General features: G+C 40.9%; 1 protein-coding gene across 3 annotated transcripts in view; it reads right to left on the bottom strand.

The window, feature by feature from the left end:
- Positions 1-337: 337 nt before the first annotated feature.
- Positions 338-23,581, bottom strand: part of LOC138760869 (zinc finger protein 271-like) — a 45,344-nt gene continuing 22,100 nt past the window's right edge. Inside the window, exons 2-3 of one of the 3 annotated variants that reach the window (XM_069932113.1) lie at positions 5,528-5,983; positions 338-4,358 (exon numbers count right to left, since the gene is read on the bottom strand). In XM_069932113.1, the coding sequence (XP_069788214.1) occupies positions 4,236-4,358; positions 5,528-5,983 (579 nt within the window). In that variant the 3' untranslated portion in view covers positions 338-4,235. Of the gene's footprint in view, positions 5,984-21,985; positions 22,689-23,581 lie in introns of those variants that run through there. The other 2 variants (XM_069932112.1, XM_069932111.1) reach the window with 2 other exon arrangements.

Below are 23,581 nucleotides of genomic sequence, written 5' to 3'. Positions count from 1 at the left end.
TGATGGAGTACAGCAAATGATTAGAAGACAAAGATGCATTGTACACTGTCAGAAAGAGTAGAAGTTCTGATGAGGAATCTTACATCTTTTTCACAACAAAACTTCATCTATTCATTTTTTATATCATATTTTGAATTTTATACCAATTTATTGTTGCTTAAGTATGTGGGATATTTTTCATAGTTCATTGAATGAACAGATACAGGTACCTGCAAATCCCAAATCTTCCTCAAAAACGTGCATCATCTTGAACTGTTTATCCATCTCCTGTAATCACTTCATGCTAATTATTTCATAAATTTATTCATTTTAGGTGAAGCAAACATCACAACAGAAATAAACAAGTTAATTTTATTCCTTTAATTCATTACATACAAGTTGATCAGCAAGAAAAACAAATATTATTTTTAGCATTATCGTTCTGTTCTCACAGACATTTACACTTCATGTAATCCATCAAAATTTACGGTTCTACTCCTACTCCAAACAAGCAAATGGTTCAGGTACTTGATGTGCATCAGCTACAGAGATGATTACCAAATACATTTTGTGCCATCACTTCTAAACATAGCACAATACTCAGGTCCTTGGTAATGAAGTTTGTTCAGCTGCAGTTTCTCGATCATCTCCTCCAAGGCACGGACTCTGTGCTAGAATGCAATTCCTTGTTTCCATATGCAAGTTATACAGGATGTCAGCAAGATCAACTATATGCATCACTGCACCAACTTCTCAGAATTCCCTCTGGCAAATTCCACAATTAAACAATCACATGCTAGCAATAGTCAAGTTGTTGATAAAGCACAGGTGACAGGTGTGCTATTTAAAGATTTCTCCAATATTGGCAAGACCTTGAATCAGAGCAAAAGGGACCTCAGACCAGTTACAGTGATTTATAAACTTCCTTGACAAGATTCACTTTTTAACTAGTTCTAAAACAGACAAGTTTCTAACATGTATCCATTAATATGTGTGCAGTTGATTGTGTCCTGTTGTCTAAAGTAGAATTAAAAAAAACTTCAAATTGACATGGCTTGAGCCAGTGAAAACAGTGATGCAAGAATGATTACCCTTGATTCCAATTGTCAACAAGCCAGAGAAAAATTGTCAACAGAAAGCAAAGAGGAAACTCTCTACTCACTGGAGTCATAATCAGTTCAAAGGTAGACAACTGGCTTTTAATAATCTCAGCCATCTCAGACCCACTGCCTGCCAAGAACTCCTCCAGTTAGTTTCCTATGCCCAATCATTTTCACCTACCTTTGACCTCACTTTGACCACTGTCCATGTAATGCACTATAATGCATTTCACCAGCCTTTACAATATACAAATTTTCACTTATAAATTATTTTCTTGGAACTTCTGTTGCATTCATCCACAAGAGTGTCCACATGATTTCCTCCAACAAGAGTGCTAATCACCTCCCGTCCGTCAACGATGAGAAGAATTATCATTGCCAATTTTTACATCAACAATTTAGGGTTACATCTAGGAGGGAAGTGTGATGACTGATCAGAAACATAACTGCACTAACTACACAAATTATGTGGTTACAATACTGAAAAAGTATTTTGAGGCAAATGACCAATGTCCCAACTTTCCACCCGTAGTGTGCACAACTCAAGGGGAGAAGGGGATATTCTTCATCAGCCTGAATATCTACGGTTCTAGCAATAGTGAAAATGATTCTTAACCTCGAGTAGCCATTCTCAATGGGGGCCACTGACTGAAATCACAATTTTTTTTAAAGTGTTTTTTTCATGTGGTTGGTAGAAGAGAAGGGTAGAAGTAACCAACCAAACATGACTGCTTTACAGGAAAGGAGGCCCGTAAGGGGGCCATAGCCAAAAAGAGGTTGAGAATGACTGACCTAGAGGATAAAGGTTCCCTTAAACCTTCCTCCCAACTAGCACACTAAGGCTTAAATAAGAGATAATTACAAAATGCATATAGTAAGTCAACATATTTTCAATAATGCTCAAACTGGCAATATTTATAACCTTGGGAGAAGAGGGTAGATATATGAGAAGGCTACCATCATCGGATTTTTCTCCAAGTCACATCAGCCTAATTCATCCATCCAAGCTCATATTATCCATCTGAGTTAATCCCATTTTCCTGCATTTGGCCCACATCTCTCCAAAAGGTTTCTATCCAAGCATCTGCCTCAATGTCTTTTGAGTGTCATGATTATACTTGTCTCTACACTTTGCTCTAGCAGCACATTCTGAATGCCCATTACCCTCTGTGTGGAAAAACGTTATTCTGCAAGTGCCTTTTAAAACTTTCCTCTCACACTTTAAACCTCTGCCCCCTAGTTTTGGATTCCCTTAGTTTGGGAATCTTACCGCTCAAGATTTTGTACATGTTTACAAAGTCATCCCTCAGCTTCCTTCCCTCCAGGTAACAGAGCCTTCCTATCTTCCCTCTCCTTGTAACTCAAGCACTCCCATTTCCAGCAACATCTTCACGAATCTCCTCTGCACACTGTCCCAATTAATGATAACCTTCCTACCAATGGGCAACCAGAATATCACACGTTATTCCAAATGTGGCTTCACTCATATCTTTTACAATTGTGATCTGATGTCTCTACTACTGTTCTCAATACACTGACTGATCAAAATAAAGATACTGAATGTCTTTTTCATAACCTTGTCTTTCTGTGTTGCCACGGTAAGGAAATTATGTATCTGTACACCCGAGCCTCTCTATTCTACAAGGCCCTGCTCTCCAGGGCCCTGCCATTTACTGTGCAAGTGCTATCTTTGTTTGATTAACCAAAATGCAACCGTTCACACTTGTCAGAGTTAAATTCCATCTAACATTCCTTGGCCCATTTCTCCAGTTGACATGGATCCTGTTGTAATCTTCACTGTTCACTCTATCACCAATTTTGGTGTCATCAGCAAATTTAATAACCAATTTAATTACATGGTCATCAAAATTGAACCACATTGATCCCTGGAGCATATCAGTGGCACAGGCCCCCAATCTGAAAACCATCCCTCCACACCACCCTCTGACACTTACCAGCAAACCTATTTAGAATTCAATTTGCAAGTTCACCCTGGACTCTATGTGATCTAATCTTCTGAACTAGTCTAAATTGCACGACCTGGTTCAAAGCCCTATCTAAATGGACTTTAGCAAGGTCCAATGCTCTGCCCTCATCATTCCTTCTGGTTACTTCTTCAAATTATAATCAAATTTGTGAGACATTAAAGTCATTTGTGCATTCATGATAATTCACACCATTTATCAAGAAAAACCAAGGGATGAGCATTAAATACCAGCAGCAATGCCCACAAAGCATGCATGAATGAACAAAAGAACAATAGTCTTTACTTTGTGTAACAAGATGGTTCCTTTCCTTTATGTATAATCTGATGGATGAACTGGTTGAATGGGTTGGGAAATATAAGTAGAACAGCAAATAGGTAGAGTGCTGAAAATACTTGTTCAAGTGAACACTAAAGGTAAGTTTTTCAAATGTCTGTCACTGTTCTATTTATCCAATATTCGTGTACTTGCTAACCTACAATGTCTCTTTGTTAGGAAATGCCCTGATTTTATAAAACACATCTCCTTCGTACTACTTCTGTGTCTCTAATCTCCAATCATAGAACTTAGATATCTGTACTCCTTAAATTCTGATCATTTTAAGATACACATTTTGCATCTTTAGTTGCCAAGTTTCTCTTCTAATAATCTGTCATAACTTGTCCCTGATTAAGCCTTTGGAGATTTCCCCAATATTTCCTATTGTAGTTTTCTAACAATGTTTATCGATAATGTTCCTGCCATATGCCACAAGAAGTTTGGCTCAGTTAAAGGCACCACACAAGTATAGGTAGTTGGTGTACTCAGAAATGTAAAATTTGTCATGAGCAGCCAGAAAGCTAAATTTTAAGCAACTGTTTATATTCATTCATAAATATCTCTTAATATGAGAGAATTAACCTGACAGAAATGGACTTTTCTTATATTAATGCAATTCAACAGCAAAATTAAGCATTTTTAAACAGTGTTCCTTTTATTCAACATATCCATTCTTTTTAAATTGACTGAGAAATAGTCATGTTTCTTCCCACATTCTAAAGATGTTCAGGTTTGTAGGTTAATTGTCGCTGCAAATTGGCCCTGTGTATATTTGAATGGTAGAATCTGTAGTGAGTTGATAAGAATATGAAAAGAATAAAAACTGGGATTGACTTTGATTTTAAAAGAGTGGTCAATGGTCGGTCTGAACTTGGTCAGTCAAAGGTCTTGTTTCCATGTTGTATCTCCATGTCAAAACTACCCATATAATGGTACTGATGAATCTGGTTTTGTTGGACAGGCTTGATCCTGAAACCTGAGTATACAAAATACTGTGAAAAACATGGATGTGTATGCATTTCATCTGAACAAATTAACATGATCTTTTCTACAAGTTCAATTCTTTCCAATGCTTATTGTAATGAAAGTGCAGTTCAAAAGAACTTCAGTGCTAACCTCTCATATTCATATAACTTCTCACACATGATGAACTGATCATGCCAGAGTTCAGTGAATTACTTAAAATTGACATTCTTAGATGAATATGTAAAAGTACAGCAAACTGAAGCACTTTCTAAATGTGAAGGCCTTTGTCCCGTGTGGATGTGCTTCCACAACCTGACCAAACAGGAGACGATAAAGCATTTTCAGGTGAATGGTCTTCTATCTGGTGTGCATATACTGATGTTTTAGGAGGCTTGATGACAGTGTGAATGCCTTGTTGCACACCTCACATTTGAATGGTTTCACGCCTGTGTGGATGCGTTGGTGCCTGGTCAGTGAAGAGGAATCAATGAAGCATTTTGAGCAAGCATCACATTTGAAAGGCTTCTCCCCAGTATGGATACGTTGGTGCTTCAGGAGGCTTGATGACACAGTGAAGGTCTTGTCACAGACCTCACACTTGAATGGTTTCTCACCAGTGTGGATGCGTCGGTGTTTCAGGAGGTTTGATGACTGCGTGAAAGTCTTGTCACACATCTCACATTTGAAAGGCTTCATGCCTGTGTGGATATGCTGGTGTGATGCAAGTGAGGAGAAAGAAACAAAACGCTTCTGACAGAGATCACACTGGAATGGCTTCTCGCCAGTGTGGACCCGTTGGTGATTGGTCAGATGAGTGAACTGGATGAAACCTTTCAGGCAAATGGTGCACTGAAAAGGTTTCTCATCAGTGTGTGTGAGCTGATGAATTAGCAGCTGCGATGACCTGCTGTAACCCTTGCCGCACTCATTACATTTGAAAGGCTTCTCACCTGTATGAATGTGCTGGTGTGTTCGGAGAGAAGAGGATTCAGTGAAGCGTTTCTGACAGACATTACATTGGAAGGGTTTTTCACCTGTATGGATGCGTTGATGTTGTAAAAGGCTTGATGAAACTGAGAAGGCTCTCCCACACACCTCACACTTAAATGGCCTCTCACCTGTGTGTATGCGGTGATGCTTTAGGAGACTTGATAAGTGCATGAAGACCTTATCACATACCTTACATTTCAAAGGGTTATCATCCTTGTGTGTCCGCTCATGAGCAGTAAATGAGGATAATTCTTTGAAGGACTTTCCACAATGAGAACATTTAAAGTCTTCATCTTTTGCATGAACTTCTGGAAATATGGCCTGGTTCGCACCAGCCTCACAAGTTGAAGGACTTTCCATCTGCTGGAGTGAATAATCTTCAACAGATGCACCTTCCAAAATGCCCTTTCTGATGAAGTTCTCAGTGTTGCTAAATGATTTCAGGTCAGAGGGTGCAGCAGTAGTTTGCTGACCAATTAAGTGTAATGAATATGATTTTCCTTCATGACTGCTTTCAGTGCGAGTTAGGGCAGTTGAAGGTGTAACATTTTCTCCAGAGCTATTATCATATAATTGTTCTTCAGGGAGTGACTTAGCTCTGACTGCAGCATCCATCTTCCTCCTGTTCTGTGCAATATGATCTTTCTGCAAAATAAAAACATTTATTTTATTCCCAATTTCCGGTAAGATATTGATTTCTTTCTGGGAAATGTTTTATGGAAATTGTCCACAAACTACGCAACTGGATTTATATCCTTTCTTCAGCTCTCAGCCTCATAATCATATAATCCACAGTGATAATTTCAGAATAAACAGAACACTCCCATTTTTTTTCTTGCCACCCCTCCCGCCTTAAGAAACACTGCATTTAAAAATATTGGGATTTCTACCCTGTTTTGATAAACAAGAACTTATCATTCTGACCCATTATAATCCAACCTCTGTTTCTGCACTGTATTTTAGAATAAACTCATAGGCAGGTTGCATTTCCATCCAAGAATACTTTTTTCCAAGCTTTGATCCCATTATGGGTGTTGAACAAACCCAACACAGTAATCAATTTTCTTGCTTATTAGAATTAAGTAACAAACCCCAATGACTGGCCTTATTTTATATTCATTAACCAAACATTTAAAAAATAATGAACAAGCAATACAAATACAGTGAAACTTCATTAGAACGTGATTCGTTAATCCGCGGAATCGCTTTTAGCACGTGTGTCTGTGGACCCCAAACATTGATTTTAGGATTGCAGGCTAACAGCCACAAACTCAAAAATGGATTCTTATAACTCATTTACAAGCTCCAAAAACCGACAAGTGGGGAGAGAGAAGGCAGCGTGAGTCGGGTGGGCGAGGTGGGGGAGGAAGACCGGCCAGCACGAGTCGGGGGCGGGGGGGGCGAGAGACCAGCAGTGCGAGTCGGGTGGGCAATGGGGGGGGAGACAGGCAGCACAAGTCAGGCGGGCAAGAGACCGGCAGCGCGTCGGGCGGACGGGGGGTGGGGGGGTGAAACGGCAGCGCAATTGGAAGGGGGTGGGGGTGGATACGGCAGCACAATTCGGGTGGTCTTAAATCTGGCTTTCCGAAATCCTGAAAAATCCAAAATTCGGAACACACTGTCCCCCAAGGGTTCCGGATAAAGAATTGTGTACCTGTATGTGGAGTTTAAAGGTCTTATTATAGGGTTTAAGTCACAGTATTCTGTTTTCCTGCTTCCTGAGTTCTGCGACTCAGCTGTAATGTGGTATGAAATCTTGGACCCCAACTACTGCGTTATAACGAGGTTTTACTGTAATATATTTGGAAATCAGTAACTTGCATCCAAGATAGAGTTCCTATCAGGTTAGATTGGTTACAGAAAAGGCACTAAAGTACTGGATCTGCAGTAAATCCATTATCAAAGAGTTGTTACATGAACCACCACTCAAGAAGGTTGTAACAAAGATAACCAGAATAGGGTCAGCTCCGACTACTGATCACATTGCCCAGTGCAGCACCATCTTCACATAGATACTGAACACACTAAACATAAAGCTTCTTTATCTTTCCACTTCTTAAGCTCACTCATTCGACGCCACTCACGTCAGGCAACTTTGTTTGAAATGTCTGGGCTTTCTATTCCTAAAATTGGTTTCTTTGTTCGATTTTTGTTATTTGTACTCCACAATTGCTAGCTCCCTTGAGAAGCCTTAATTATAATTAATACAGGGAGTCCCTGGGTTATGAACGAGATCCGTTCCTACATCTGTCTTTAAGTCAAATTTCTAGATAAGTCAGAACAGGTACACACGGTTCTTATTTCACATCAATTAGTCAAATGTTTGTCTTAATACTGTAAAAAAAAATTGAACCAGTTCTTTAAACAGTTTAGATAGAAAAAAAAATCATGATTAAAAGTTAACACTTACTCTCATTCCATCAATGACTTGCATATCGGAAGGGGTATTCGTGAGGCAACATTATGCACATGCACGAATTGTGGGCATAATTTGTTCTTAAGTACGAGTTGTCTGCAGGATGGAGGTTCATAAACTGGTTTCTCCCTGGATATTGAGATTCCTTCCTGGCTGCTTGCACGAGCTGTTTCAGATGTCTTCTAACCCTGGTTATTTTTGGTTAACCCAGGAAGTGATTAGCTACTTACATTATCTGAATTCCACTTGGTGTCACGGAACCATTGATGAATGGAAATCTATACTGTAGTGGGAGATGCAAAAAATTGCTTCTTTTTTTAAACCGCAGTATAGAGTTGTTCTGAAGTCTGGATTTTTTCTTATAAACTTTTTCAATGCATTTGTTTTACAATTATGGTTTGAAATCTAATCTGTGTCAGTTCATTGTTCTTTTAAACCCTGTGCACAAATCCTCTAATTAAATTTTCAGTTGGTATTTAAATGAATGAAAAAACAGTGAAACACGAAAGTCTGCAGATTCTGTGATTATGGTAAAAATGCACCAAAATGCTGGAGGAACTCAGCCGGTCTTTTCAGTATCTATAGGAGACAAAGATATATTGTCAACATTTTGGGCAATGGGCAAAATAAGCCAGAAGCAGGAAATCTCAAAAAGTCTCAGAATTCAGACAATGCTGGCTAAGGGAGGATTCCAGACCAACAAAAGGTCTTTATTGGATATGATTCTTTCTTTGGCTTGGCTTCGCGGATGAAGATTTATGGAGGGGTTAAATGTCCACGTCAGCTGCAGGCTCGTTTGTGGCTGACAAGTCCGATGCGGGTCAGGCAGACACGGTTGCAGCGGTTGCAGGGGAAAATTGGTTGGTTGGGGTTGGGTGTTGGGTTTTTCCTCCTTTGCCTTTTGTCAGTGAGGTGGGCTCTGCGGTCTTCTTCAAAGGAGGTTGCTGCCCGCCGAACTGTGAGGTGCCAAGATGCATGGTTTGAGGCGATATCAGCCCACTGGCGGTGGTCATAAGGAACAAGGTAAGAATTTATCACGCTTTATCAAGAATTTATCAAGCTCCGGAGAGACAGAGCCACAGGGAAGAATGAGGGGGGGGGGTGGAGGTTTAACGAAAGCCAGAAAAGTTTATATTAATGCCATCCAGTTAGAGGATGACCAGTCAGAAAATGAGATGTTGTTCCTCCAATTTTCTGGTGTTCTCAGTCTGGCAGTGCATGAGACCATGGACAGACGTGTCAACAAAGAAATGAGATAGAGAATTGAAATAGTTGGCCACTGGAAGATCCACGCTATTGCAGTGGACAGAGCCGAGGTGCTCAACAAAGCGATCTCCCGGATGTGTCCAGTCTCTCTGAAGTAGAGGAGACCACAACAGTTGCACCAGATACAGTGGATGACCCCTGTAGATTCACGTGAAATGCTGCTTAACTTGGAAGGACTGTTTGGGGCCCTGAATGGTGGTGAGGGAAGAAGTGTGGGCATAAGTGGAGTATCTCCTGCGGTCACAGAGATAGGTCCTGAGGGGACAATTAGTAGGGAGCGAGGAGTGGAAAAGGAAATCACAGAGGGAGCAGTCCCTTTGGAAGGGGGAAAGGGAATGAGAGGAGAATATGTATCTAGAGGTGGGATCACATAGTAGGTGGCGGAAATGGTGGAGTGTGATGTCTTGGATGCGGGCACTGGTGAGGTGGTAGGTGAGGACAAGAGGTATCCTGTCCTTGTTGCATGTGGGGGCCAAGGCAGATGTGCGGGTGAAGGAGGATATGTGGGTGAGCGCTGAGTTGATTGTGGTAGAGAGATTTGATGATCTGGCATGGAAGTCCTCATCCTGGGTGCAGATGTGACAGAGATGGAGGAACTGGGAGAATGGAATGGAATGCTTATAGGGGACAGGGTGGGAAGAGATGTAGTTGAGGTAGCTGTGGGTGTTCATGGGTTTATAGAAGATGTCTATCAAGAGTTTGTCTTCCGAGATGGAGACAGAGAGATAGAGGAAAGGGAGAGTGTTGCTAGAGTTGCACCAAGTAAATTTGAGGTCAGGGTGGATTTTGAAAGCAAAAAGTGGATAAAGTCAATGAGCTCATCATGGGTACATGAGGCAGCAGCAAAGTAGTCATCGATGTAGTGGAGGAAGTGTTGAGGGGCCTTGCCTGTGTAGGCTACATGGATTACTTCATGTAGCCAACAAAAAGCCAGGCTTAGCTGGGGCCCATGATGGTTCCCATGGCTACATCTTTAACCTAGAGAAAGTGCAGAGAGTCAAAGGAGAAATTATTGAGGGTGAGGACAAGTTCTGCCAACTGGAGGAGGGTGGTGTTTGAGGGGAACTGGTTGGGTCTATTGTCCAGGAAGAAACAAAAGGCTTTCAGGCCTTAAGTATGGGGGATGGAGATGTATGAGGATTGAATGTCCATGGTAAATATGAGGCAATTGAGTTAAGGGAACTGGAAGTTGTTGAATTGATGGAGGTGTGTGAAGCATCCCAAACATAGGTGAGGAGGGACTGGGCAGAGGGGAGACAAAAGGTAAGTGGAGACCAATTCAGTGGGGCAGGAGCTCATGGACACAATGGGTCTGCCAGAGCAATTGGGTTTGTGGATCTTGGGTAGGAGGTAGAAACGGTAGTGTGAGGTTGGAAATAATAAGATTGGAGCCTGTGCCAGGGAGATGACTGGAAGTGATGAGTTCAGAAATGATCCGTGATACAGTCGTTTGTGAGTTTTGGTGGGGTCCTGTTGGAGGGGTAAGAGGAGATACCTAAGAGTTGTTACCTGGCTTCAGCCAGATAGAGGTCAGTGCACCACAACAGCGCCACCCTTGTCTGCAGCTTTGGTGGTTTGAATTGTTGTGGAGAGAGTGGAGACCTAGGCTTACAAAGGGGGTGAGAATTGAGATTGGGTTGAGTGAGGGGAGGAGTGAAGTTGGCAGCAGTGGAAACATAAAGGTCCAGAACAGGCAGAATTAAGTGTCCAGGAGGAGGAAGAAGGTTTAAAGTGGGAGAAGGGATCTGTAGTGAGGGGATGGTGGAGAATCGTAGTTGTGAAAGTAGGCAAGGAGAAAGTGCCAATGGAAGAAGAGTTCAATATCGTGGCGTGCACAGAACTCGTTAAGGTGTGGCCAAAGAGGGACGAGGGTAAGGCCTCTACTGAGGAATGAGCAATCTCAAAGAGGGGAAGGTCAGGTGCATAGGAAGTTGGGGGGAAAAGAGAGAGAGAGAGAGAGAGAGAGAGAGAGAGAGAGAGAGAGACAGAGAGAGACAGACAGACAGAGAGAGAGAGAGAGAGAGAGAGAGAAAGATAGAGAGAGAGCGCGAGCGCCATCTATTCCCGGAGCCAGGGTGGGAGTTCATGATGGATGCTTATTCCTGTAGACAGAGACCTGTGTGTGAAACCCAGTCCTGTGCACCAGTGGGTTCAGGGTGAAAGATCCTGGGTCCAAGGTGGAGACCCTTGTCAGGAGCCAGAGTGGAGATCCGTGTGGGAGCAGCCTCCAGGGACGTAAGCATCCGATCCTTGATGGATGCCAATTGTGCGTAGAATCAGTGTAGGAGAGAGGTCCATGGCAGATCATGGCGAGTGAGGTACAGAGCTGCAGCACCAAGAGAGAAAGGGTCTGCTGTTACCGTGCATCGAATTGAGGGTAGTCCGTAGTATATGGCAGGAGAAGCGAAGAGAGCAGGATTCATTGCAGCACAGGTACCTGAAATCCTGGTAGGGTCCAATCTGGAAGCCTTGGAACCAGACGGAACTGGAATCTACATGGCACCAGATGGTGCCAGAGGCAAGTAGCCAGGAAAGGCACGTGGCTGTGGAAGCCAGCCTGGGTGAAAACTCAATGCTCTCAGCTATCAGTTAGCACTTAATTGCACTGTTTGGGAAACTGCAGAAGCAAAGCTCGTCTAATCCATTGTTTATGGAAAAACACATTATTCTTTGTTGATATTCCACACCAAAGACAGCACCTACAAGAAAACAGCAACTCCATTCATTTCGATTTAATGTTGGTTTATATTTCCTGCTTGACCTTCAAAGTAGGATATGAATGTATATCCATCCATAAAAAAAGGTGACATTATAAAGTAGGAGTGATAGCTATAATTTAAAGTGGGACATTTCCAATGGTAAGCATTGTTCCTGTTATGTTTTCCATGTCAACCTGATTGTATCCATACATCAGAAGACCAAGTAATTCATGAAATGAACAAATTATTAATAACACTGTTTTGTCACAGCCCAGAATGATATTTACTCCATGTTGTTTTGTGTATGCATTAAATAAACAAACATACACACACAGTTCCCCATAATGTTTGGGACAAAATCACTTTTTTCCTTTATTTGCTCCTGTGCTCCACTGTTTTAAATCGATAATTAAACAATTCATATGATAAAGATTCCCATTCCAAATTTTATTAAAGGATATTTGTGTACATTTTGGTTTGACCATGTAGAAATTACAGCACTTTTTATCCAGAGTCCATTCATTTCAAGTAACCATAATATGTGGGACATAATAATAGCATGTATATTAAAGTAGTCATGTTTAGTACTTTGTTGCATATCCCTTGCATGCAATGACTACTTGATGTGTGTGATTCATAGACACCACCAGGTGTTGAGTACCTTCTCTGGTTGTGCTCTGCAAGGCCTCTGCTTCAGCCATCTTCAGCTCCTGCCTGTTTTGGGGGCTTATCCCCTTAAGTTTTCTCTTCAACATATGGAAAGCCTGGATTTAGATCAGGTGACTGATTTGGCCATTCAAGATTTTTCCAGTTTTAAACTTTAAAAAACTCCTTTGTTGCTTGTTACCATCATTCTGGTACAGGTTAATCTTGGTCTCATCTGTCCACAAGACTCTTTCCCAAAATTCTGCAGGCTCTTTTAAATATTCCTTAGAAACTGTATTCTGGCCATCCTGTTTCTGTGACTAACTGGCGGTTTGCATCTTGCAGCATAGCCTCTGTATTTCTGTTCATGAAGTCTTCTGCAGACAGTACTCATTGACATACCTGCCTCTGAAGAGTGTTTCTGATCTGTCGGACAGGCATTTGGGGATTTCTGTGATTATGTTGAGAATTTTCTGGACATCACGAAATGCTGAGTATCTTCTCTGGTGATGCCAAGCCGCTACTGCAGGATTTGAGATTATGAGAATTCTTCTGACATCAGCAGTGGAGGTCTTCCTTGGCCTCCAGTTCCTTTCAGATTACTGAGCTCATCAATACGCTCTCTCTTCTTAATGATGTTCCAAACAGTTGATTTTAGTAATCCTAATATTTGGGTGATGTCTCTTATTGTATTCTTTTTTTTTCAGCCTCATTATGACTTATTTTTTCTTTCATTTGGCACAACTCTGGTCCTCGTGTTGAAAAATGGCAACTACAGACTTCAAAGGTGATCAAAAGGGGACTATGTAGAAAAAGTGCTGTAATTTCTACATATACAAATCAAATTTTATACAAATAACCATGAATAACATCTGGAGTGTCGATTTAATTAGGTGGATTGTTTGATTACAAATTTAAAACTGTACAACAGAGGCAAATAAAGGAAAAGAAGTATCTCTGCCCAAACATCATTATGGAGGGCACTATATATATGTTCCTCTCTCTCTCTCTCTCTCACACTCACACACACACACACACACACGGATGTATTAATTACTCCTGTCCACAGAGGACTTCATGAACAAAAATACAGAAGGTACACTGCAAGATTAGTAAACGTACAGGAGGGAGATAGATCAGCTCATTGAATGGTGTCACACCAACAACCTTGCACTCAACATTAACAAAGCCAAGGAGATGATTGTGGACTTCAGGGGGACGTCAAGAGAACACAAACTAGTCCTCATCGAAGGCTTAGTAATGGAGAGGGTCATCCTGGGTGTCCTGGAACCTCCATGTCGATGCAATCATGACGAAGGCTCACCAGTGGCTATACCTTGTGAGGTGTTTGAGGAAATTCAGTATATCACTGAAGACTCTAGAAACCTCACCATGGTGAGCATTCTGGCTGGTTGCATCACTGTCTGGTATGGAGGTGCCAAAGTTCGGGACAAGAAAAAAGTCAAAGTAAGACAGTCTTTGGTTCAGTGATCATTCAGAAATCTGATAGCAGTGGGGCAGAAGCTGTCCCTGTGCCATTGAGTGCTCATCTTTAGGCTCACGTAGCTCCCTCCCGACAGTAGCAGAGAGAAGAGGGTATGGCCTGGGGGGCGGGGTCTTTGAGGATAGAGGCTGCTTTTTTAAATTACCGCCTCATGTAGAATTCCTCGATGGAGTGAGGTCTGATGCCTGTGATGTCGCAGGCCGAGTTAACAACCTTTTGGAGTTTTTTCTTGTCCTGAGATTTGGCACTTTTTCCACTCCTGTAATTCTATTATTTTTCAATTTAATATGTCTAATTGGATTAATTAAATCCGTCATACACACCAACCCCAACATCTCCAAAATGGAAATGAAAGGAGAACAAGTATACCTCTGCTTGCCCACATTTTCTCCTCAGACTGCCACAGTGTGCTTAATGTTTTCTGATGACCTTTTGTCTCCTCTGTTCCTTCTTTCCTCCTGCTTTGTTCATTTCCTCACAATTTACCATTATTATTGGCCCAAAACACACACCAGTTCGTTTCTAGCTCATTTATCCATGCCATTCAGAAATAATAAAATCTCTTGTCCTTGTAAATCTGTTTCATTTTGTAATAACCAATTATATACAAATATCTTGTTCCATGCTACAATAGCCAATTCTTTGCCACAACTGGTCTCAGTCATGTGGCCTCATTCTTCAATTCCTTTTTCACAACCCTTTAATTTTTCCCTTCAAGTATTTATCCACATTAGTTTTGAAAATTATTAATAACTGTGCTTTCACTACACTTTGAGACATTCCATATCAACCAACAGAAGTGTAAATATGTCACCTCAGTTAATCATGATACATCTGAGTCTTTGGATAATGACCCTTCTCACACTGGCAACAGTTTATGTTCACTCTGTTTAAATCTACATAATTTCTGTCAAATACCATCCTTGAATTCTCAACATTCAAAATTGAACATAATAGTGTAGCTGAGGTACAGAGAGCATTTTAAACAGCAAAAACAATCTGCTGGAGGAACTCAGCAGGTCAAGCAGCATCAGTGGGTGAAAATGAATAATTAACATTTTGGGGCAGTACCCTTCATCAAGAAAGAAAACTCTTCAATGTTGAACATTCTTCTTCCACCCCCCCCCCCACCCACCCTCCTCCAACCACACTGATGTTGTTTGATCCACAAGCCATAAAATGTAGGGACAAAAGTAGGCTATTTGGACCATCAAGACTGCTCCGTCATTCCAGCATTAGCTGATCCATTCTCCCACTTAGCCCCACTCCCTTTCCGTCCCCACGTAGCCTTTGATATCCTGACAATTCAGATATCAAAGGCCTGGTCTCCAATAATAACATCAACAAAATAAAAAGTTCTGTACATCAAAGTATGGTATTCACAATGGAGAGATTGAAACTGAGGGAGAGATACATGATATAAAGATAGGCAGAATGAAGCGCCTCTAAGGTTATCCCTGGCAATACATCTCAGATGCTAACTTTTTTGCTGCTTTTTCCTCCCAATATTTTTGACTCTTTTGTTGATCATCCTTAATACTGTGTCCCAGTTCTTGAACCCTCCACAAATAGGAATCTCCACCAGGTTAGCTGGAACAATTTGCCATCACCTTTCTTAAAAAACAGAACTGTAATCCCTAAACGTTTTCAGCTTTGATTAACTGAAGATACTTAGTCATTGAGCTAAGAAAAGGCTTAGACTAATGGAGGATATAAGAGAATATGTGGAGCAGGCGAGGTCAACTTAGCACAGCTTTTGCCAAGAACATTCATTGGAGCGCTTTCATCCCTAACGTCGAAGTACTCGAGATGGCAGAGGTCGACAGCATCGAGTCCACGCTGCTGAAGATCCAGCTGCGCTGGGTGGGTCACGTCTCCAGAATGGAGGACCATCGCCTTCCCAAGATCGTGTTATATGGCGAGCTCTCCACTGGCCACCGTGACAGAGGTGCACCAAAGAAAAGGTACAAAGACTGCCTAAAGAAATCTCTTGGTGCCTGCCACATTGACCACCGCCAGTGGGCTGATATCGCCTCAAACCGTGCATCTTAGCGCCTCACAGTTTGGCGGGCAGCAACCTCCTTTGAAGAAGACCACAGAGCCCACCTCACTGACAAAAGGCAAAGGAGGAAAAACCCAACACCCAACCCCAACCAACCAATTTTCCCCTGCAACCGCTGCAACCGTGTCTGCCTGTCCCGCATCGGACTTGTCAGCCACAAACGTGCCTGCAGCTGACGTGGACATTTACCCCCTCCATAAATCTTCGTCCACGAAGCCAAGCCAAAGAGATTAGACAGAAGTGCAGCTTCAAAGGACCCAGAAGTCAATGTTCATTGACTCCGATTATTATCTGCCTTATTGCCCAGTTATCTTCACGTGAGGTAATAATATCACCATTATTTAATATTTTAAATATCTTTTCAACTTCAAGTTACTTTTTTTATTTTAAATAAAAAAATTTAGACATTCAGCACAGTAACAGGCCATTTCGGACCTTGAGTCCATGCCACCCAATTACACCGAATTAATCTACACCCCTAGTACGTTTTGAATAGTGGGAAGAAACTAGAGCCCCTGGGCAAATCCCATGCAGACACAGGGAGACTGTACAAATTCCTTACAGACTGTGTGGGATTCAAACCCCGGTTCCAATTGCTGGCGCTGTAAAGGCGTTGCGCTAATCACTACGCCAACCATGCTGCCCTTATATTTATCAATTTTTTTTAATTATTTCATTTCATGCTAGCCTTTCACATTGTTGTATTTCTTGCCCTTTAAATAAAAAACTTTTTCTGTCGGTTGTTATCTTTTATCCTGCACTCACCAATTGTCCTGAGAAGAGTCTGATCCCTCAGAATGAAAAATTCAGTTTTTGAAAATGCACAGAATATTCACATGAAAAATGGTTTTTCTTTCAACAGCATTTGGAAGCCAATGACCAACCCCTGTTCTTTAACATTATCTTCACAAGTGCTTACTTCAATTGGCCCTTCAATTGCCTAACTGCTTCTTGTTTTCAAAACCAGTTGGTAAAATTAAATAAAATATATTCTTTTGTATTTAACAGAACATGTTAAATATAAGACAGCAACTGATCAGATTTTCTATATTTCACCTTGTGAAATATATTTCTACATCAGGTGCCTCTATAGCTTGTGTGCCCTAATCAAGGCACTACAATTATATCTCCAAAAGATTAAACTTCAGTCTATTCAAATTTAGCCCCATCAGATGGGATAGTGAAATGGTTGTTTGTCTGCAACTGGGGAAGGTGCAAATTAAACTTGGTTGACGCCATCTTGGTAATCCCCAACCAGATTGTATCAACATTGACCTCCAATTTCCAGTCACCTCCTCTTTTGTTTTCTTAACCAATCCCCACCCCCTTGCCACCCTATAGCTCTCTGGTCCTATTCCTTCTTCTTCCCCTCACCCTCCTTTTCTGTCCATCACCCACACCTTCTTTCCTCCAGCTCCCCAGTCCCCTTACCTTCCTTCTATCACAATACATCTTCCTCAGCTTTCTGCTTCTTCCAGTTACCTCGGACTTTCTTAGTTTTGTTCCCTCATATCTTCTCTCCTCCCATCTATATTCATCTATCACTTGCCAATCTGTGCCCCCCACATACTTTTATTTGGGCATCTGCCAGTTCATGCTATTCCTAATTAAGGGGTTTGGCCTAAAATATCAACTATCTATTGCCTTCCCTGGGTGCTGCCGGACCCACTAAGTTTTGTGTGCAGTGTAGTTAAAGACACAGTGATAAGTGATGAGACAAAAAAAGATGAAGAAATTTATATAGCACTTGTCTTTTCCCCTTGTATCCTCTTCTATACAAAATTTAAAAATTCAAATTATGGTCAAGTCATCTGCATGAAAAAAAAAATCCGACGTATTATAGAATCTCCATATAACAACATAATTGATTTTGCACGTACTGTTTAGAAATTACATCTTGCTTTACAATCAAAACATTACATTAAATGCAGTGTCAATAAAAATACGACAGGCAATATCATGGTTGAACTTAAGGTTCAAGACTGCAGTAGCCTTGCAATGCCTCTCAACCTGTGATTTAAGTAAAGATTACAATTGAACTACAGGTCAAGAAAAAATAAAGCTATCTTCCATTTTGCATAATCTGAGTGAGGAATCAGGCAAAGGAATGCAACAACTCTACCAGCCCCCACAATCGCAACACTGTTTTGTGAATCACAGTTCAACTACAAACCTGATATAGTGTATTAAATAACTCATTCATTAAGATATCGACACAAGGCAGTTAACATCATAAAAGCCCACCATCACTCCAGCCATGCTCTCCTCTCATTGCTACCTTCAGACAGAAGGTTCAGAAGCATGAAGTCCAGCACCTCAAAATTCAAGGACAGTTTCTTTCCAACAGTAATCAGGCACTTGAACCTTCCCATATTAAACCAACTGCACAAGGAGCCATCAGGCACCTGAATTTCCAGACATATATGGATAGTGTACCATGGACTTTTACTGTATGTGTCTAAATATTTCAATGTGTTTAACTATTCTAACATATTTATGTAAATACACTCTGTGATCCTGAAGAAACACTATCTCATCTTTACCATGTAAGCATGGTATGAACGATAAAGGTTACTTGACTTGAAGACCACCATAGATCTTTCAACATTACTGTCACAGCATATCTTTACCATGCAACCGTGATTTTTTTTAAATTCCTTTTATATTTATACTCTCTCAATTCCATACTTATCATTACTGTTCTCTTCAATTGACAATTAACTGATTTCAAAAGACCTCATTAACATAAAATCTTTGACACAAAATGGTCAGCCATTCATGTCTGTTCCCATTACGAAATGAAACCAGTTTAATTCCACCTTGCAGCATGAGTCCTTAGCCCCAGCAATGGCTCTTCATACAAATTAGGAGCATGCCCACTCTGCTACTCAAGCCTGCACCACGAGCCCCTGTTCCACTGGCACCCTGTCCCAGGAATTAACTGGGAATTTACTGGGACAAGGTCCAGAGGAAAAGGAACACTGTCCGAACACTGGTGTCAAATGACGTCATTTCATGCCGGGGATTAACCGTCTCAACTCCTACTCATATCCACGGCATATGCTGATGCCAGCATGCTGATAAAACCAGTGGAAAAGGGACAGCAGAAAGTCACCATTTCCATTTGAAGATAGAACACTCCGATTCCCAGGGATGAGTGTGTTCAGTGGAAAAACAATTTGTGTCCCATTTAAGGGTGGGCCAGTGGAAATAGCACAAAGGGCTTCCTATACCAGGACACTGCACAGCAATTAGCTGGGATGCCAGTGGAAAAGGGGCTACTATTTAAATGAGAACATAGCTAATTTCAACAACACATTTGAATTATTAAAGCTTTGCCTTAAAATATTCAAAGGCATTACTTCCTAAGTGAATTCCAAAGATTCCCAAACTACAGAAAGAAACATTTTCACTTGTCTTAAGTGGGTGACTCTTTACAGTGATCCCTTGTTGACATTTTTGTAATTCACTCATGAGGAAAGATATCCTCTCCACATCCACTCAATTGAGACCTTCCAGAATCTATGTTTCAATCAATTCCACCTCCCCTCTCTTTTACAATTCTGAACTCCAACAGACCTCAAAGTATTTGCTTTTTATAATTACATTATAGCTGCATCCTAACCTTTTGTCATTCATGCACTAGGACATCCAAATGCCTCTCAGAACCTTCCAATCTCTCACCATTTAGATCTTAAGCATCTTAAAAAATAATGTCACAAGAGGAATTTCTCATCTTTCCATATTATATTCTATTGGTTATCAGAAGGAAAAATTACTTGAAAAGCAAACTCAAAGCTTGTTGTCAATTCCATGTTAATTTCTGTCATTTATTATCCCCAAAATACAGAAAAGGTAATATTTATTGTATATGCAATTGGTGGTAGCTATTGTCATATAACTGATCACCATGAAAACAAACATACAAACCCTCTTAACTTGTGGAATAAAACATTAATAAGTTCATAATTGTTCACTTCATTAAATGAACCAATGAATTAAATTTGGTCAGGAATTTATGCATTGATATAAATTGATCAATGATAACAGTTTCTACTTAAAAGAATCAGGAAACAAATGCCAGTATTTTCTTCCAATTAGCACAATTGCATGTAAATTACATGGACAAAGGTATTGGCACAAGTATTCTAAATTGTCGTTGGGATTATGTATGACGACAGGGGAATTACCCCAACATTGACGCCGTCTTCTTTAATGCTGTCACCAGAAACTTTCAATAAGTTTGCACTCTCTAACATCTTTATTTATTTCCTGAACAATACATGTCTAACTAAAAATAGAAAACATTGGAAGCACACAGGTCAGGCAATATCTGTGAAAAACTTAACAAAGTTATGTTTTCAGCTCTAACCTGAAATATTAACTCTGCACACCCCCCCCCCCCACAACTGGATACTTTCTCATCGTAAAACCACAATAAATAAGAATTAGAAACATTGTCTCCTCTTTACATGAACCAGTCCTCATCGAATGGTCAGCAGTGGAAAGGATGAAGAACCTCAAGTTCCTAGGAGTCAACATTTCTGAAGATCTGTCCTGGGGCCTCCATGTCGATGCAAATACGAAGAAAGCTTGCCAACAGCTATACAGGTATCCCCAGCTAAAGTAGAGCGTTCCTATGAAATCTTTCGTAAGCCATAATGGTGTAAAGCAAGGAAGCAATTATCATTAATTGATATGGTAAAAAATTTTGAACATTCCCAGACCTCAAAAAACCTACCAAATAACACATAAAACCTAAAACACTGACATACAGTAAAAGAAGGAATGATATGATAAATAAACAGCCTATATAAATAAAAATAATCTATATGCAGTGTAGTTTAACTTACCAGAATCAGGAAGACAGTGACCACACTGGAAGGCTGAGAGGTGGCAGTGGCAATTATGATATGTTAAGCTGAGTCATCGAAGGTTGGGGTGGTGAGAGGTACAGGAGACTGGGATGTAGGAGAAAGAGTAAGAGGGTCTACTGTTCAAAGCTTTGGGAGCTTGTTGCTGAGATACTGAGTGTACTTCCCAGGGAAGAAGCTTGACGGCAACACTCCTGTTGCTTGGGGTGCCTTTTTTCGTAAAAGCGAAAATCCTCTTCGGATTTCTTTCCGTTACCGAAAACAGATACTAATGTAGGTCTCTCATAAAAGTGAAGTGATGCAAAATGAACTTTAGAAAAGTGTGGGATACCTGGACCGCTTTAGGAGTTTAAGGCGATTTGGTATGTCACCAGACTCTTGCAAATCTCTACAATGTACCATGGAGAGCATTCTGACTGGTACATAACTATATGGTGTGAAGGTGCCAGTGTACAGGCCAAGAAAAAACGAGAGAGTTGTGAACTTGGCCAGCACCATCATGGGGATCAGTGTGCACTCCATCAATGGCATCTACAAAAAATAACTGCCTCTATCCTCAAGGACCCTCACCATCCAGGCTATGCCCTCCTCACACTGCTATTATCTGGAAAGAGGTACAAACACACATTGGCACAAGAACAGTTTCTTCCCCTCTGCAATCAGATTTCTGAATGGTCAATAAACTACAGACATGACCTCATTTTATTTTTGCATTAATTTATTTACTTCTAAATGTAGTTTTATAGACGTATTTGATTGTGATGCTGCCGCAAAACAACGAATGTTCACAATAAATTCTGATTCTAACTCGCATTTCGTCCCCACACAGACCTGTCTGACCAGCCGCTTTTATTTCGGATCTAAAAAAAAACACTGTTCATATTTAATCTGAAAGGAGTGACGCGTAAAGCAATCTCTGAATGCAACAGCTGCCTCTCTCCCTCGGCTCCGGCTGTCAGACGGACTCTGGCCCCAACACGGCGGCGCGGAGGGGTCCTGGGCGTCCCCAGAGACCGGGCCGTAATGTCACACTCTGCAGCTCAGCCGCCATTTCCCTCTTCTCACTCTGTTGGTGCCACTCATGACACTGACGCCCATGATCTGGTTTTTGCCAGCCGACCTGCTGTTATCCGAGACCGTACAAGATCTGGATCACCTCCATCAACACCATTCCCCCTTACCTGCTGCAGTCCCACGCATGCGTGTTTCACATCATCGGCGCAGCGTCAGACGAAAGTCGACGCTGCCGCACTGACGTTACGTGGTCGTTGATCAGTTCACGGCGCGCCAGCACGCCTGAGACAAGGAGAGAGTTTCTACCGCGCAGTGAATACCGGGTAATGTGTCAGCCATAAAACGTGTCAAGTCTATTGACATCCACCTGATTGTACCAGTACAACTCAACGAAACAGCGTTCTTTGATCGTCGTGCAGGCACACAACTAGTCGTAACACACATACAGGCAAACAGTACACATGCAAGACGAGTATCATATCTACAAAAATAAATATTGTTTTGTCCAAATGAGAGTCTCAGATGATTAATGTGAGCAGTTCATTTGGTCCTTCAGCATTCTCACTGGCCGTGAGAAGAAGCTGTTCCTCAGCCTGGAGAGTCTGATCGTCCTGTATCTCTCCCCTGACGGGAAGAGCTGAAAGATGCCGTGTGCAGTGTGGAAGGGTTCTTCTGTAGCGATACGCCGCGGCGGCATACAACCCGGCACTCTGGGCGGCGAGCGCAACCAAGAGCCAGCAGACTGCGCAGCGGCACTGGCCCCAGCAAGCGAAACAGCAGCCGAACGGCTAAGGCAGCGTACAGGTCAGCATCTCCAACATGGAGCTGAGCCCGCTGCAGAGCCAACAGAGAAGGACAATGTGCAGGGAAGAAGGTATTGTCATGTAAGAATGTACCCATGCGGGAAACCTGCTATTGTTATGCGAGCGGTGACGTCAGAAAATGGGGGCAAATTGCAGGAACGCAAACTGTAAGAAAGTCAGGCTTCATCCCCAAAAAACCTGAGCTATACCCGACTACACTCGTGTGTGTATGTCTTTACTTTGAGTACACTTCTTTTTTTTTAAACTTTATTTAAAATTTTATGTCATGAATAAAATAAAAATTACATTTAAAGAAATAATAAAAAATAAGAATAAAAATTAGAATACTACATCATTAAACTACACAAATTAACCCCCCCCCAATAATTATAACACAACATTAATCGTCTAATTTAAAATTAGTCCAACCCTCCCCCAAAATAGAGTGAAGAATTAATTAACAATGTTGTAAATAAAATAGAAAAAACCCCACTTACAAAAAAAGGATAAAACTTAACAACAAAAAAATTACTAACAACAACAAAAAAATATCAATACTAAAATAATACCCTTAAACATATATTTAAATCAAACATAATACATGTATTTAACAAATGAAATCCACTTTAAAACTAAGTTCAAATATTAAAATCATATTTTAATATTTATTGATATCCACATATCCACATATCTGTTATACAAAAAATCATAATTAATAATACATAAATACAGAATTTCCATTAATACCAAGTTTCCTTTATAATTCATCGAGAGAACAAAAACATCCCTTAGAAAAACAATCAGATAAACTTTTATTCCCTTCCCCTCCCCTTATATAAAAAAAGGAAAAAAGTTCAAACTCTTATAAAATTCTCCATATCATTTATATCATCTTCAAAATTCTCTATCGAAATTAACTTAATTTTATTAAACTCTTCTCCCTCAATGTATTTGTACTTG

This window comes from Narcine bancroftii, chromosome 4 (assembly GCF_036971445.1).
Source record: "Narcine bancroftii isolate sNarBan1 chromosome 4, sNarBan1.hap1, whole genome shotgun sequence".
Classification (NCBI taxonomy): domain Eukaryota; kingdom Metazoa; phylum Chordata; class Chondrichthyes; order Torpediniformes; family Narcinidae; genus Narcine; species Narcine bancroftii.
Note: the sequence above shows the minus strand (reverse complement) of the source record. Positions and strands in the feature narration are given on the sequence as shown.